The 10,186-nt window shown below is 55.8% G+C and overlaps 2 protein-coding genes across 9 annotated transcripts in view; one reads left to right on the plus strand and one right to left on the minus strand.

Moving 5' to 3' along the window:
- The window catches only part of SZT2 (SZT2 subunit of KICSTOR complex), a 53,666-nt gene extending 46,679 nt beyond the window's left edge, over positions 1-6,987 (plus strand). For 4 of the 5 annotated variants that reach the window (XM_058029774.1, XM_058029775.1, XM_058029776.1 and 1 more), the window contains exons 65-72: positions 194-268; positions 1,139-1,352; positions 1,628-1,811; positions 2,110-2,232; positions 2,470-2,971; positions 3,285-3,401; positions 3,483-3,551; positions 5,695-6,986. In XM_058029774.1, the coding sequence (XP_057885757.1) occupies positions 194-268; positions 1,139-1,352; positions 1,628-1,811; positions 2,110-2,232; positions 2,470-2,971; positions 3,285-3,401; positions 3,483-3,551; positions 5,695-5,838 (1,428 nt within the window). In that variant the 3' untranslated portion in view covers positions 5,839-6,986. Of the gene's footprint in view, positions 1-193; positions 269-1,138; positions 1,353-1,627; positions 1,812-2,109; positions 2,233-2,469; positions 2,972-3,284; positions 3,402-3,482; positions 3,552-5,694 lie in introns of all 5 variants that reach the window. The other variant, XM_058029778.1, reaches the window with a different exon arrangement.
- A 28-nt stretch (positions 6,988-7,015) lies between these two features.
- HYI (hydroxypyruvate isomerase (putative)) lies at positions 7,016-9,952 on the minus strand. Of its 4 annotated transcripts, XM_058029782.1 has the most exons (8): positions 9,757-9,952; positions 9,569-9,680; positions 8,333-8,447; positions 8,108-8,186; positions 7,880-7,929; positions 7,635-7,704; positions 7,329-7,463; positions 7,016-7,141 (listed from the first exon to the last, which is right to left on the minus strand). In XM_058029782.1, the coding sequence occupies exons 1-8, from the start codon at positions 9,950-9,952 to the stop codon at positions 7,053-7,055; spliced, it is 846 nt and encodes a 281-aa protein (XP_057885765.1). In that variant the 3' UTR covers positions 7,016-7,052. The 4 variants fall into 4 exon arrangements, with proteins under 4 accessions (XP_057885765.1, XP_057885763.1, XP_057885764.1 ...); XM_058029780.1 differs by having other exon boundaries at positions 7,329-7,704; XM_058029781.1 differs by lacking the exon at positions 7,016-7,141 and having other exon boundaries at positions 7,149-7,463.
- Positions 9,953-10,186: the final 234 nt, after the last annotated feature.

Below are 10,186 nucleotides of genomic sequence, written 5' to 3' on the forward strand. Positions count from 1 at the left end.
AAGAGCTCAGCACCAGTTAGGGTGCTCTGTGCTCAGCCACACGTTGGCTGGTCTGGCTTGGTTCAGACAAGAGGCGAGACAGAACGTGGGGTGAGGGTGTCTGGGCCCCAGGCCAGGTGTGAAGGGGGGGGGGCTGTGCTCCTTCCCTGGAGGGGCCCAAGGCTGTGCTGTGCTCACGTGCTCTCTCCTCCAGGGCTGTTATTTCTGTGTGAAGCAGTACGCGCTGGAGTGCTCGCGCATCCCCATGGGCCAGTCCGTGAACTCGCAGGTAATGGCTCTGCAGGCACAGCTGCTGCTCCTCAGGGTCAGGGGATGCTTCGTGGGGAAGAGTGATCTCTGGGACATAGTGGGCATTTCAGGCATAGCAAGTTCTGGAGACCTCTGCTCCCTCCTCGTGGAAAAGCAGAGCCTCACAGAGCCTTCTGCAGCCACGTGCCCTCCATGGCACTGCTTGAGCAGAGCTGGGTTACAGTAAAAGGGGATGGGAGGTTTGGCAAGAGGATGACTCTTGTCCTTGCTTAGGGAGCAAGACAGAGCAGACTGGGGAGGAATAGAGCAATTCTGGCAAAGATGCCTGCTCCAAGGAAAGTCAGTGCATGGCTCTCTGCTTCCCTTGGAACAAGAAGGAAGTGGAATGGGAACAGGGATCTGTGAACATGATTACTGCCCTTTGCTAGAGGATATTACTTTCTGCACCAGAAAGGTTCCTTTATACCTCTGTGCCTTGCTCTGCAACACTCTGGGGCTGCTTGCTTCCTTCTCCTTTGTAGGGTCAGGGTGTCTCCTGCGTGTTCCCAAGGACACTGTATGTCTGTGTAGAGGCTGGCCAGCCCCCAGGCTGTCTGAGACAGGAGGCATGCATGACCATACAGTCCTTTCCAAGAGAGCTCTGTAGTAAGGCTGGATCTTAGATATGCCAGGAGTGTCTCTCCTAAGCTTAGAGCCTTCCAGGATCTTGTCTGCAGATTTGCTGAGCCCTTCTTTCCTGGAAAGCTTGCACGTGCACAGGGCAGTGTTATGAGGCTGCTCTGATGCTGGGGCAGCTGCACTGGCTGAGCCATGCCTTGTCAGCAGGGCTTTGCAGGAGGGTGTGAGATGCCTGGTACCACTCCTGCCTTGACTCTGTGTCCCTCCACAGCTGTCTATGCTCTTCACGGAGGAGTGTGACAAGGTGCGGGACCTCATGCACGTGCACTCGTTCAGCTACGACTTCCACCTGCGCATAGTCCACCAGTACCTGCTGGGCTCCCACATGGCTCTGCGCCAAGGCTACCATCTCACCAGCTTCCTGGAGGATTTCATTGCCCATCACTCTGACATCCCCAAGTTTGGCCGGAATCACGTTTTCCAAGGTATGTAGATCAATATATGATCGGTCTGGGGTTGATCACCAGCACATAACTTGGCAAAAGTCCTTTACAAATAAACCTCCTGACCTTTGGAGTATTCAGGGAGATGACAGGGTGAGGGTGATGGGAGGGTCTGAGCTCCAAGGAAGGTCCTTGTTGCCCTGTTGTGGAAGGGGCGGGTTGGTTGTTATGTCTCCTGGAGTAGATGGGAGGACACTGCTCTGCCCAGGTGAGAGGCACAGAGTGTCTCCTGTGATAGCAGTGTATTTTTCCACTAGGCACGCTGGCCCTGCCCACCAACATGATCACTGCACACCAGCTGTACAACTACATTGCTGACCACGCCAACACCTACCACATGAAACCCCTGCGCATGGCCCGACCGGCCACGGGCAACGACAGCAAGAAGGGAATACCGGGCACAGAGCAGAATGAATATGCACTGGTCTCTATTTGGAACAGGTGAGGGCATCTGCTGCAAGTTCCTGGAGCTGCTGGAGATTAGTGGCAACCTGCCAGTCCTGGGGACACTGCCCTAAGGTGCCAGCAAAGCTGATTGTTCTGTACAGTGCCAGACAGCAGTTCTGGCCAGTCCTTCTGAGATGGCCAATAGTGGTGTGTATGTGTGCAGCTGCGTTTGACATTTCCCATGGCACTTCTGAGGACTCCTGCTGTGTGAAACTCCCCGTGTCCGACAGTTCTGTTGTGATCAGAGAACAAAGTGAGGCTTCCTTCATACTGATGTGCTTTTTTATCCCAGCTCGGGCTCCTACAAGGATTCTGAAGGTCTGCGTCACCACGATGACTTCGATGTGTCCCTCCTGGTTTGCCACAGTGCTGCACCGTTTGAGGAGCAGAGCGAGGCAGAGAGACGCATGCTCCGGTGAGCACTGGGGGCCAGGGACAGCAAAGCTTCCTGGCTGGGGAGGAGGACTCTGGGAGGGACTGGTTCTGTCTGGAATAGCACAGGCAGAGTTGGTGGTGTCTGGGGAGGATCACTGTGAGAACCTGGGCAGAGAAGCATTGTTTCTGATGGGGACAGAGGGGCCTGTGGTTCATTTGAAGTGCAGCTGAGAGGCGAGCAGCCCTTCCCCAGCTCACAGTGTCTCCTTGCTCCCAGGTTGCGTTTCTATGTCATCATGACGAGCCAGCGGGAGCTGTTTCCGCGGCTCACGGCCGACATGCGCCGCTTCAAGAAGCTGCCGCGCCTGCAGCGGGAGGTGCTGGAGCCCGTGGTGGGCCGGGCGGCCTGGGAGGCAGCGGAGCCAGAGCCAAGCCTGGGCCAGCAGCCGTCGGCAGAGCGGGAGCTGTGGCAGGACGTGGAGGACAGCAGCGAGTTCTATGCGGGGGGCACGCAGGTCAAACTGGGGCCAGGGCTTTTCTACACCTCTCCGCTCTTCCCCCTGCTGGCCTCTGAGGTGGCCTCAGCCCAAAAGCAGCTCAGCAGCATGGTGCAGCTGGCCAAGTGCCACTGCCGCAGGGACAACCTCTGGAAGCGCCTCTTCCTTCTGGAGCCTCTGGCTTCTGACAAGCTGAAGCTGGGCAAGCTCTCGCTGGTGGAGCTGGAGGAGCTGCTCGATGCCGTGCATGGGAAATCCATCGCAGATGTCGACCCCCAGCTGGTGAGCAGCAGGGGTGGGGCACAGCAGCTGCTGTTCTGCTCTGGGGATGGAGTGGGGTGCCAGGTGAAGGGGCCTGCAATGCACATCTCTTCCTGCTTGGTGGGAAGGTAGAGGCAGGAACACAGCTCCTAACTGGCAGGGGAAGGGGGAGACTGCATGGACTGCCTATAGAGAGTGAACAGCCCTCAGTCAGCATCCTCAGTGGGCTGTGAAGATTGCATCCGATTTGGGGTCTGAAAGCTGCTGTAGCATTATGGCTGCTGGTGCCATGGCTAGAGGGAGGCTGAAGATCAGGCCATTTCTATGCCCTCAGGAATGCTTCCTCACCATGACAGTCTCCTGGTACCAGAGCCTCATCAAGGTGCTGTTGAGCCGCTTTCCCCAGAGCTGTCGGCACTTCCACAATGCTGAAACTGGCACCCAGTATCTGGTAAGACACAGCCCATTGCCCACCTGCAGCCTATCCCTGTGTCCTTGTCCTTTCTAACATGCTCTGTGACTCTCCTGACAGGTTGTGCTCAACCAGAAGTTCACAGATTGCTTTGTTCTTGTGTTTCTTGATTCTCATTCAGGAAAAACGGTGAGTCCTTGGGAACAGAACAACAGCTATGTGGGCTCAGGCCAGGAATCTGTCTAGATTGATCCAGCAGTGGCCAAGGCCAGGTGTGCATGAGAACATGACCAGGTCAAGAAGCTTGTAATGCTTCTCCTAAATACTGTCCCAGCATCTGAAAATCTATAGCTTAGGCCCATCCTGAGCTAGAAGTGGCCTTTGCATGTATTTAATAGCCCTCCACAGCTTTATTTCATTTTGTTAATTTCTGGCACTCGTGATTTCCCCTGACTTGCAGCTCTGTAAGGCAGCTGCAGTCTAGGTGAAGTTCCTTGGCTTATTTTTGAAACTCTTACTGTTCTTTCCATGTGATGTTCCTTTGTTCTTGTATTAGAAAAGAGTGAACACTTGATCCTCTTTTCCTTCTCAGGATTGCTTTTGGATCATTTTCTCAGCTGTCTCTCTATCCAGGCTAAGCAGTCCTTCTGTATTCAGTCCAAAGTCAGATCAGACTGAGTCTGGCTGGGAGGGGTCACCAGTGCTGTGGGCTGCTCCTGTCTGGGCAGAGAGGAAGGGTCCTAGCAAACCTGCAAGGGCCTTTACCTTCACTGAACTTGAGGGAAAAAATACTTTGATTTCAGCTGTGCTCCCAGGCAAGGTACAGGATAGGTCACAGGCAATGCAGCTCCATGTGAGAGCAGGGGATCTACAAGAGGCTTCAGTCCACAATAAGGCTTCTACAGAGACTGCAGAGTAACTGATGCTGTATAAAATAAATCATGCTCCATCTGAAAAGCAGGTAGGGGAGACAGAAGAGGTGGTGCTTGCTGAAAGGCTGCTCAGTGCCTCCTGCCACCTGATGATCATAGTGTCACCTTGTGGTCATCGATATGATAAACCCAGAACCTCCATCCCCTCTCCCAGTGACTCTCATTTTGTAACAGAAATCCTTTGTTTTCATAACATTGTGTTTTGTGCTTAGCATTCATCCCATTCTTGTGGCCTCTCAAAACTCTCTCAGGGTTTTGGGGTTTTTTTTTTTTTGCATTATCCCAATTGTCTTTTGTATTAGTGCCTCAAATTTTATCAGCATACTCCTCATCTTTGTACCAGACTTGTTAAAGTACTAGGCAATGTGACTCCCAAAACCTGTCCTGAAGGAACTCTATCTGTAACCTCTTTCCGTTTCCCCTTTCAGCATTGCCATGTTTTCATCTTATAATTTTTGAGTTAATTCCTATCTTTTCAGCTTACCTAAATTTCCCATGTGACACCACATCAAATCTGTCCTGAATCTCAGATAAGATGTACCATGATTCCTTTGTCTAGAAATATTGCCTTATCAAAGTGAATTTTAGTGTTAGCACATCACTTTGGTAACACTGGGCTGCATTTCCCTCATGGTTCTGTCTCCCCCACTCTGCTCTGAAACCTTGCATGCTGCTGGAGCTGGGCTCACAAATAACTTCCTTTCTCCTCCTAAATGATGGTGGTACGTTTGCTGTCTTGTAGTTACACAGCTCTTATCATGGCTTAACCAGTTTGTAAGGGACCCTGGCTACTGGATGTGCTACATTTCAACTCTGGAGAACATCCTGTCTCTGTGTCTTGCCTCCATGATGCTGATCTGAGTGCACTGAGTCACATTTTTGTTCTGCTTCAGCTCCTGCAACCTCTGCCTGCTCCCTGTTCCTCTCTGCCTTTGCCCTGCCTTTTCAGTACAGTCACTAGTCAGAGTGGAGCAGGCAGCATTTATTTTTAGGATTGCGGTGATTACATTTAATCTCCTTCCCTTCCCCATTTGTTGCACTCCTACTCTTTCCCTTAGAAGAAGAAATTTCCCTCTAATTTCCCTGGAAGCGCCTGTTATTGTGGAGGCAGTAGGATCCCCTCCTCTCCTGTGGCTGCTGCCAGGATTAGTGTAACTGCAGATGCATGAGAGCTGGGACAGAGTGGGCAAGTCCTTACACCGAATTTCCAGCAGAAAAATTGGAAGTAGGCTCAAACATGTTCCGTCACAGGAAGAGGCACTAGTGTAGTGCCTTTGACATTTTGGGACTTCTCCCACTATTTGCCTAACACTGCCAAAAAACTGTCCACACACCAGGGCTAGGGATTGCACAGTGCTTGTCTGCATCCTGTCCCCTGACCCTCTCCTCTCTCTTGGCAGAGCCTGACTGTGGTGTTCCGGGAGCCGTTCCCAGTGCAGCCCCAGAACAGCGAGAGTCCTCTGCCACAGCTTGTGTCCACATACCATCACCTGGAGTCAGTGATCAACACTGCCTGCTTCAACCTGTGGACAGGCCTGCTCTAGCACCGGCACCCTCATCCTGGAGCAGCGCCTGTTCCAACCTCGGCACGGCCCTGCCATGGTGACCTGGGGAGGAGCAGCTCTCTGGGGGAACCTGTGGGCACTGCAGGCAGCACTGCCAGTGGCACCTGTGGCTGCTGGCCCAGGAGCCTGGGGATGTGCATCTCCTCACTGGCTGGCTGTTATGGCCCTTGTGTGCTGTTTTCAGTGGGCTTGATACTGAATGGCCTTGAACCGAACAGCAAGGGCAGGAACTTGGCTGCTGCAGCCTGGCTGAAGCAGAACAACTCTCAGGGATGTGGCTTTGGCAAGCATAGATGAGTTCTGCCTGCTGGGAAGGCACTGAGGAGAGTGCACGGCACCCTTTTCTGCACAGGGCAGCACTGCACACTGCTCTGGCTTCAGGAGGAAAGACTCCTGAGTGCAGGGCTGCCTGACTGGGCAGTGAGGACAACTGCTTCTGGCCTTTTGCTTGCCTTGGGAGAGCATGAATGGGACAGGAAGGGTGAACTGGATCACAGGAAGGTTTTATGGAGGTGTACATTTGAGCCATTGATCTATCTGTGAAATAAACTGAACCAGATCCCTGCTCAGTCACTGTAGGCTGTGGAAAGCTGCCTGTGGAGGATGCAGAGCAGCTGTGGCTATAGGTTGGGTTTGTTCCGAAATCTTGCACTTGCTCCAGAGCAAGAGCAGCAAGGCAGTCAGCCTTGAGTATCCATGTGCAGGCAGCTCCCAGCCTGTTACCTTGGATCAGACAGCCTGGGAGGGGACTGCTTGCTTCACTTGCAGCCCTGCTGCAGAGTCAGTGCTGGGCACTGGCAACAGCCATGAGAACTTCAGTACCTGGAAGTCCAAAGTCTTCTTTCCACAACTTCAGGCACAAGTTGGAATGCTCCCCTTATTGGGGAGACTTAAACCTCTCCCTGGACACCCCTGCAGCCTGGAAGTGAAAGTTTTCTGTGTACCTGAAGTCACCTACAGTGGTGCCTGAGCCATCACTAAATTGAAAATGCTACATACAGGTGGTACTTTTGTAGATGAAGGTCCAACAGCTTGGGCTGGCCCAGCAGAGCCTGGGGAAGGGCAATGACATAGATGCTCCTAACCTCATTCTGGGAAATCATCCCACCCACCACACTCCCCTAGTCCTAGAGAAGACACGTGCTCCTCTGTTAAGCCATTGCTTTGTCTTTTATTCTCATGGTTTTCTAGTTTTACTTGGCTGCCTTGCTGGTCCCACCGTGCTGCAGCCCTCGGCTTTCCCAGTAGGATCGCAGCCAGCCCAGACCTTCCAGGGTGTCTCCTGCAGTGACAGACAAGGTCTCCTGCTGCAGCTGCAGCAGCTTCTGTTCAGGACAGAGCCCTCATCCCCAGGTAGGGATGACACCCACTACCTGTGCCCCCCAGGACCTGCCTGTCTTTGCACAGTTCCCAGCCAGCTGGCCTGTGCTTGGCCCTGCCCGTGGGGCTCAGACCTGCAGGCCACTCACCCTTTGGAGCATACTCGCACCCCACGTAGCCAGTGTAGCTGAGGGACTCCAGGAGCTCGAAGATGTAGGGGAAGTTCAACTCCCCAGGGCTATCGGGCTCGTGCCGCCCTGGCACCTGTGCAATCTGGATATGACCTAGGGAGGGAAGGGGAGAGGCCATGCCCAAGGCAGCCCTGCCTGCAGCCTTCTTTGGCATGAGACAAGGTGACCCAAGAGCAGCCCCACACCCCCGGCCAGCTACAGCAGACCTGGAGTAGGAGGGCCCTGTCAACGCCACTCCCCAGTGGTCTGGGCACAGGGTGTTACCGATGAGTGGGAAGTACGTCTCCAGGTTGCGTGACAAATTGCCATCCATGATCTGGCAGTGAAAAAGGTCCTGGGGGCGAGAGAGGAAAATGGAGGGTGCAGCTGGTCAGCAGTGAGCAGTTAAGGACAGCTGTGCTATGGTCCCTGTCCAGTGTCCTCAAGAGGGTATAAGAAGCCCATGGCCACCAGAACTCTTTGTGGACCTGTGCAAGTTTCTCTCATGGAGAGCTTCAATGCTGACTCACCAGCTGCAGCTTCAGGTTGGGCCGTCCCACTTTCTCCAGGATGGCAGCAGCTAAGGAGGCAAGAAATGAGAAACCATCGCCTCCAGGGTGGAAGCTTTGCAGAGAAGCCTCAGCACCCCCTTTATCAACTATGCTCCTTCAGCATCTCCCTCCTTGTGAGGAAACCTCTTGCCTTTCAGACTTTGGAGATCCTTCTCCTCTGCAGGACACTCTTGTTGTCTGGCTTACCTTGGTGTGGGGTGTTCAGATAGTAGCGAGGGTCAGTGATGCGGTTGTTGATAGGCTCCAACAGTCCAATCATGTCTTCCTGTAACACAGTAATGTCGCCCTGCAGAGCCTCCTGTCATCTCTGCAGCAGGAAGCATAAGTTCCCTGTGCCAGGCTGGTGGGATATTCCCCATCTTGGGTATCCTAAGAGCTGCACACACAAAGGAGGACCCATTCCCCACTTACCTGGGACAGGAGGTCAGCAGTGTATTTGAGATTCTCAATGAAGGTGGTTTCCATCTCACCTGCCACTGCAGCCCGGTCTGTGCCCAAGGGAACCCGCCCAGCCATCACATGAATCCTACAGGCACAGAAAGATTATCACAGCCAGCAACTGCGAGCAGCTGGCCTGATCTAATACACCTTCCTCTGCTGATGGAAAAGGGCGCCAGGCTGGGGGAGCAGACACAGAAGAGGGTAAGAAGAACCATCTCTTCTCCACGAGGCACAACAGCAGCCAGCAAGCTGCCAGCCAGGACACAAATATGCACTATCCCACCTCAATAGACAGAAAGCTGACTTTGAACCTTTTGCCTGACAAAACACAGACCTTGCTTCTTCTCTCTTTTGTTAACTGCCTTCAGCTCTTTCACCCTGACTCTGGAACTTTCTTGGACTCTTGCTCCTTGGCAGGGCCTCAAACCAGCAGGTTGGGCAACTGGCATGCTGCTTCTGCCAGGGGCCTGTCTCATGTGTGGTGTCACTGCTTGCTGGCTGTGAGCAGGGAGGGGACAGTGCCCCATGCTGGACTGCCCTGCCATGAAAAGCTCAAGCACCAGGCCATCTTCAGGGGGGAAGGCACACAGCAGAAATAAAAACCTTTTCAATGTGCAACCAGTGTGTAAATGGTGCTGGGCAGCCTCTAGCGTGCCTAGCCCATGCCCTCCAGAGGGCTTTGGAATGAGTTGCAACAAGAAAGAATGGTGCAAAATAAGAGGAATAAAAGGACCCAGTTGGTTTGCTGAAGGGAGCTGTGCCAGGCTAATTGCATCTTTTACGGTGTCTCTGCTGTGCTGGAGTCAGCGTGGCCTCAACAAAGCAACTGTTGTGGTGTCCTGGTGGAAACGATTCGTGCAGTTGAGGAGGAAAAAGGGAGGATTATCCTGGGGACTGTTGTGTGGAGGCGGGAACAAGAGCCTCTGCTGCGAAGGGCAGGGTCAGGCTCGTGCCTGGCAGCTCTGGGTCCGAGCACGCTGAGGCCGCAGCCGCGCACAGCGGGGTCTGCCCCGAGCTGGCTCCGTCCGACGGAGCCGAGCAGGGGATGCTGCAGGAGAGGCTCCGTGTCCCGGCGGCGGCGGGCACCGCGGGGCAAAGGGCAGGCTCTGCTCGGGCGCAGCGCTGGAGCAGGAGGACAGCAGAGGAACCCCCCGACAGCCGCGGGGCCGGGGCGCGGCCGGAGCGGGGGTCCCGCCTCGCACCTACCTGGGGCAGCCCACAGCCCTGGCGTAGTGCACGGCCGCCTCCAGGCCCTGCCGGAAGGCTGCCTGCCGCCCGGGCACGGCCGCCAGCCCCAGCTCGCCCGCCTCCGGGTCCCCTGGGAGAGAGCGGCAGGGTCGGCGGAGGGTCCTCGCTACCCCACGCACGGGGGGAGCAGCGGGACGCGGCCGTACCGGGGGGGGTGTTGAGGAGCGCGATCCGCACCCGCGCCCGCTCCGCCGCCGCCCGCAGCTCCTGGGCCGGGCAGCCCGCCGGCCAAGCCGCCTCCACCGCTCCGAACCCGGCGGCCGCCGCCGCTTCCAGCCGCGCCGGCAGCGCCGGGAGCTCCGGGAAGAGCCACGAGAGGTTGGCGGAGAAGCGCAGCGCCATGGCGGCGGGGCGGGCCTGGGCGGGCCGGGGCGGTGCTCCCGCGGCCGCTCCGGGCACCGCGTCCCGCCCGGGCTGCCCCGGCCCGCCCGCGGAGCGCAGCGAGCCCCCGTCGGCGGGGCAGTGTTGGGCTCGGCCCTGCGGGCGTGCGGCTGCCGAGGGCTCCGGGACGTGCCCGCGGCCGTGGGTGAGCGGCCCCACGCCGCCTGTGACACGCGTGGGGCTCCCGGCTGCCCC

The sequence above is a fragment of the Melospiza georgiana genome, chromosome 9, assembly GCF_028018845.1.
Source record: "Melospiza georgiana isolate bMelGeo1 chromosome 9, bMelGeo1.pri, whole genome shotgun sequence".
Taxonomy (NCBI): Eukaryota; Metazoa; Chordata; class Aves; order Passeriformes; family Passerellidae; genus Melospiza; species Melospiza georgiana.

Bases quoted from the DNA above. Each gene is read 5' to 3' on its own strand.
- HYI (XM_058029779.1), bottom strand. From the start codon at position 9,952: ATGGCGCTGCGCTTCTCCGCCAACCTCTCGTGGCTCTTCCCGGAGCTC. The intron at 9,681-9,756 runs GTACGGCCGCGT...GCTCTCTCCCAG, and splicing joins GCTCCTCAACACCCCCCCCG to GGGACCCGGAGGCGGGCGAG. The intron at 8,187-8,332 runs GTAAGTGGGGAA...ACTGTGTTACAG, and splicing joins CTGCTGACCTCCTGTCCCAG to GAAGACATGATTGGACTGTT.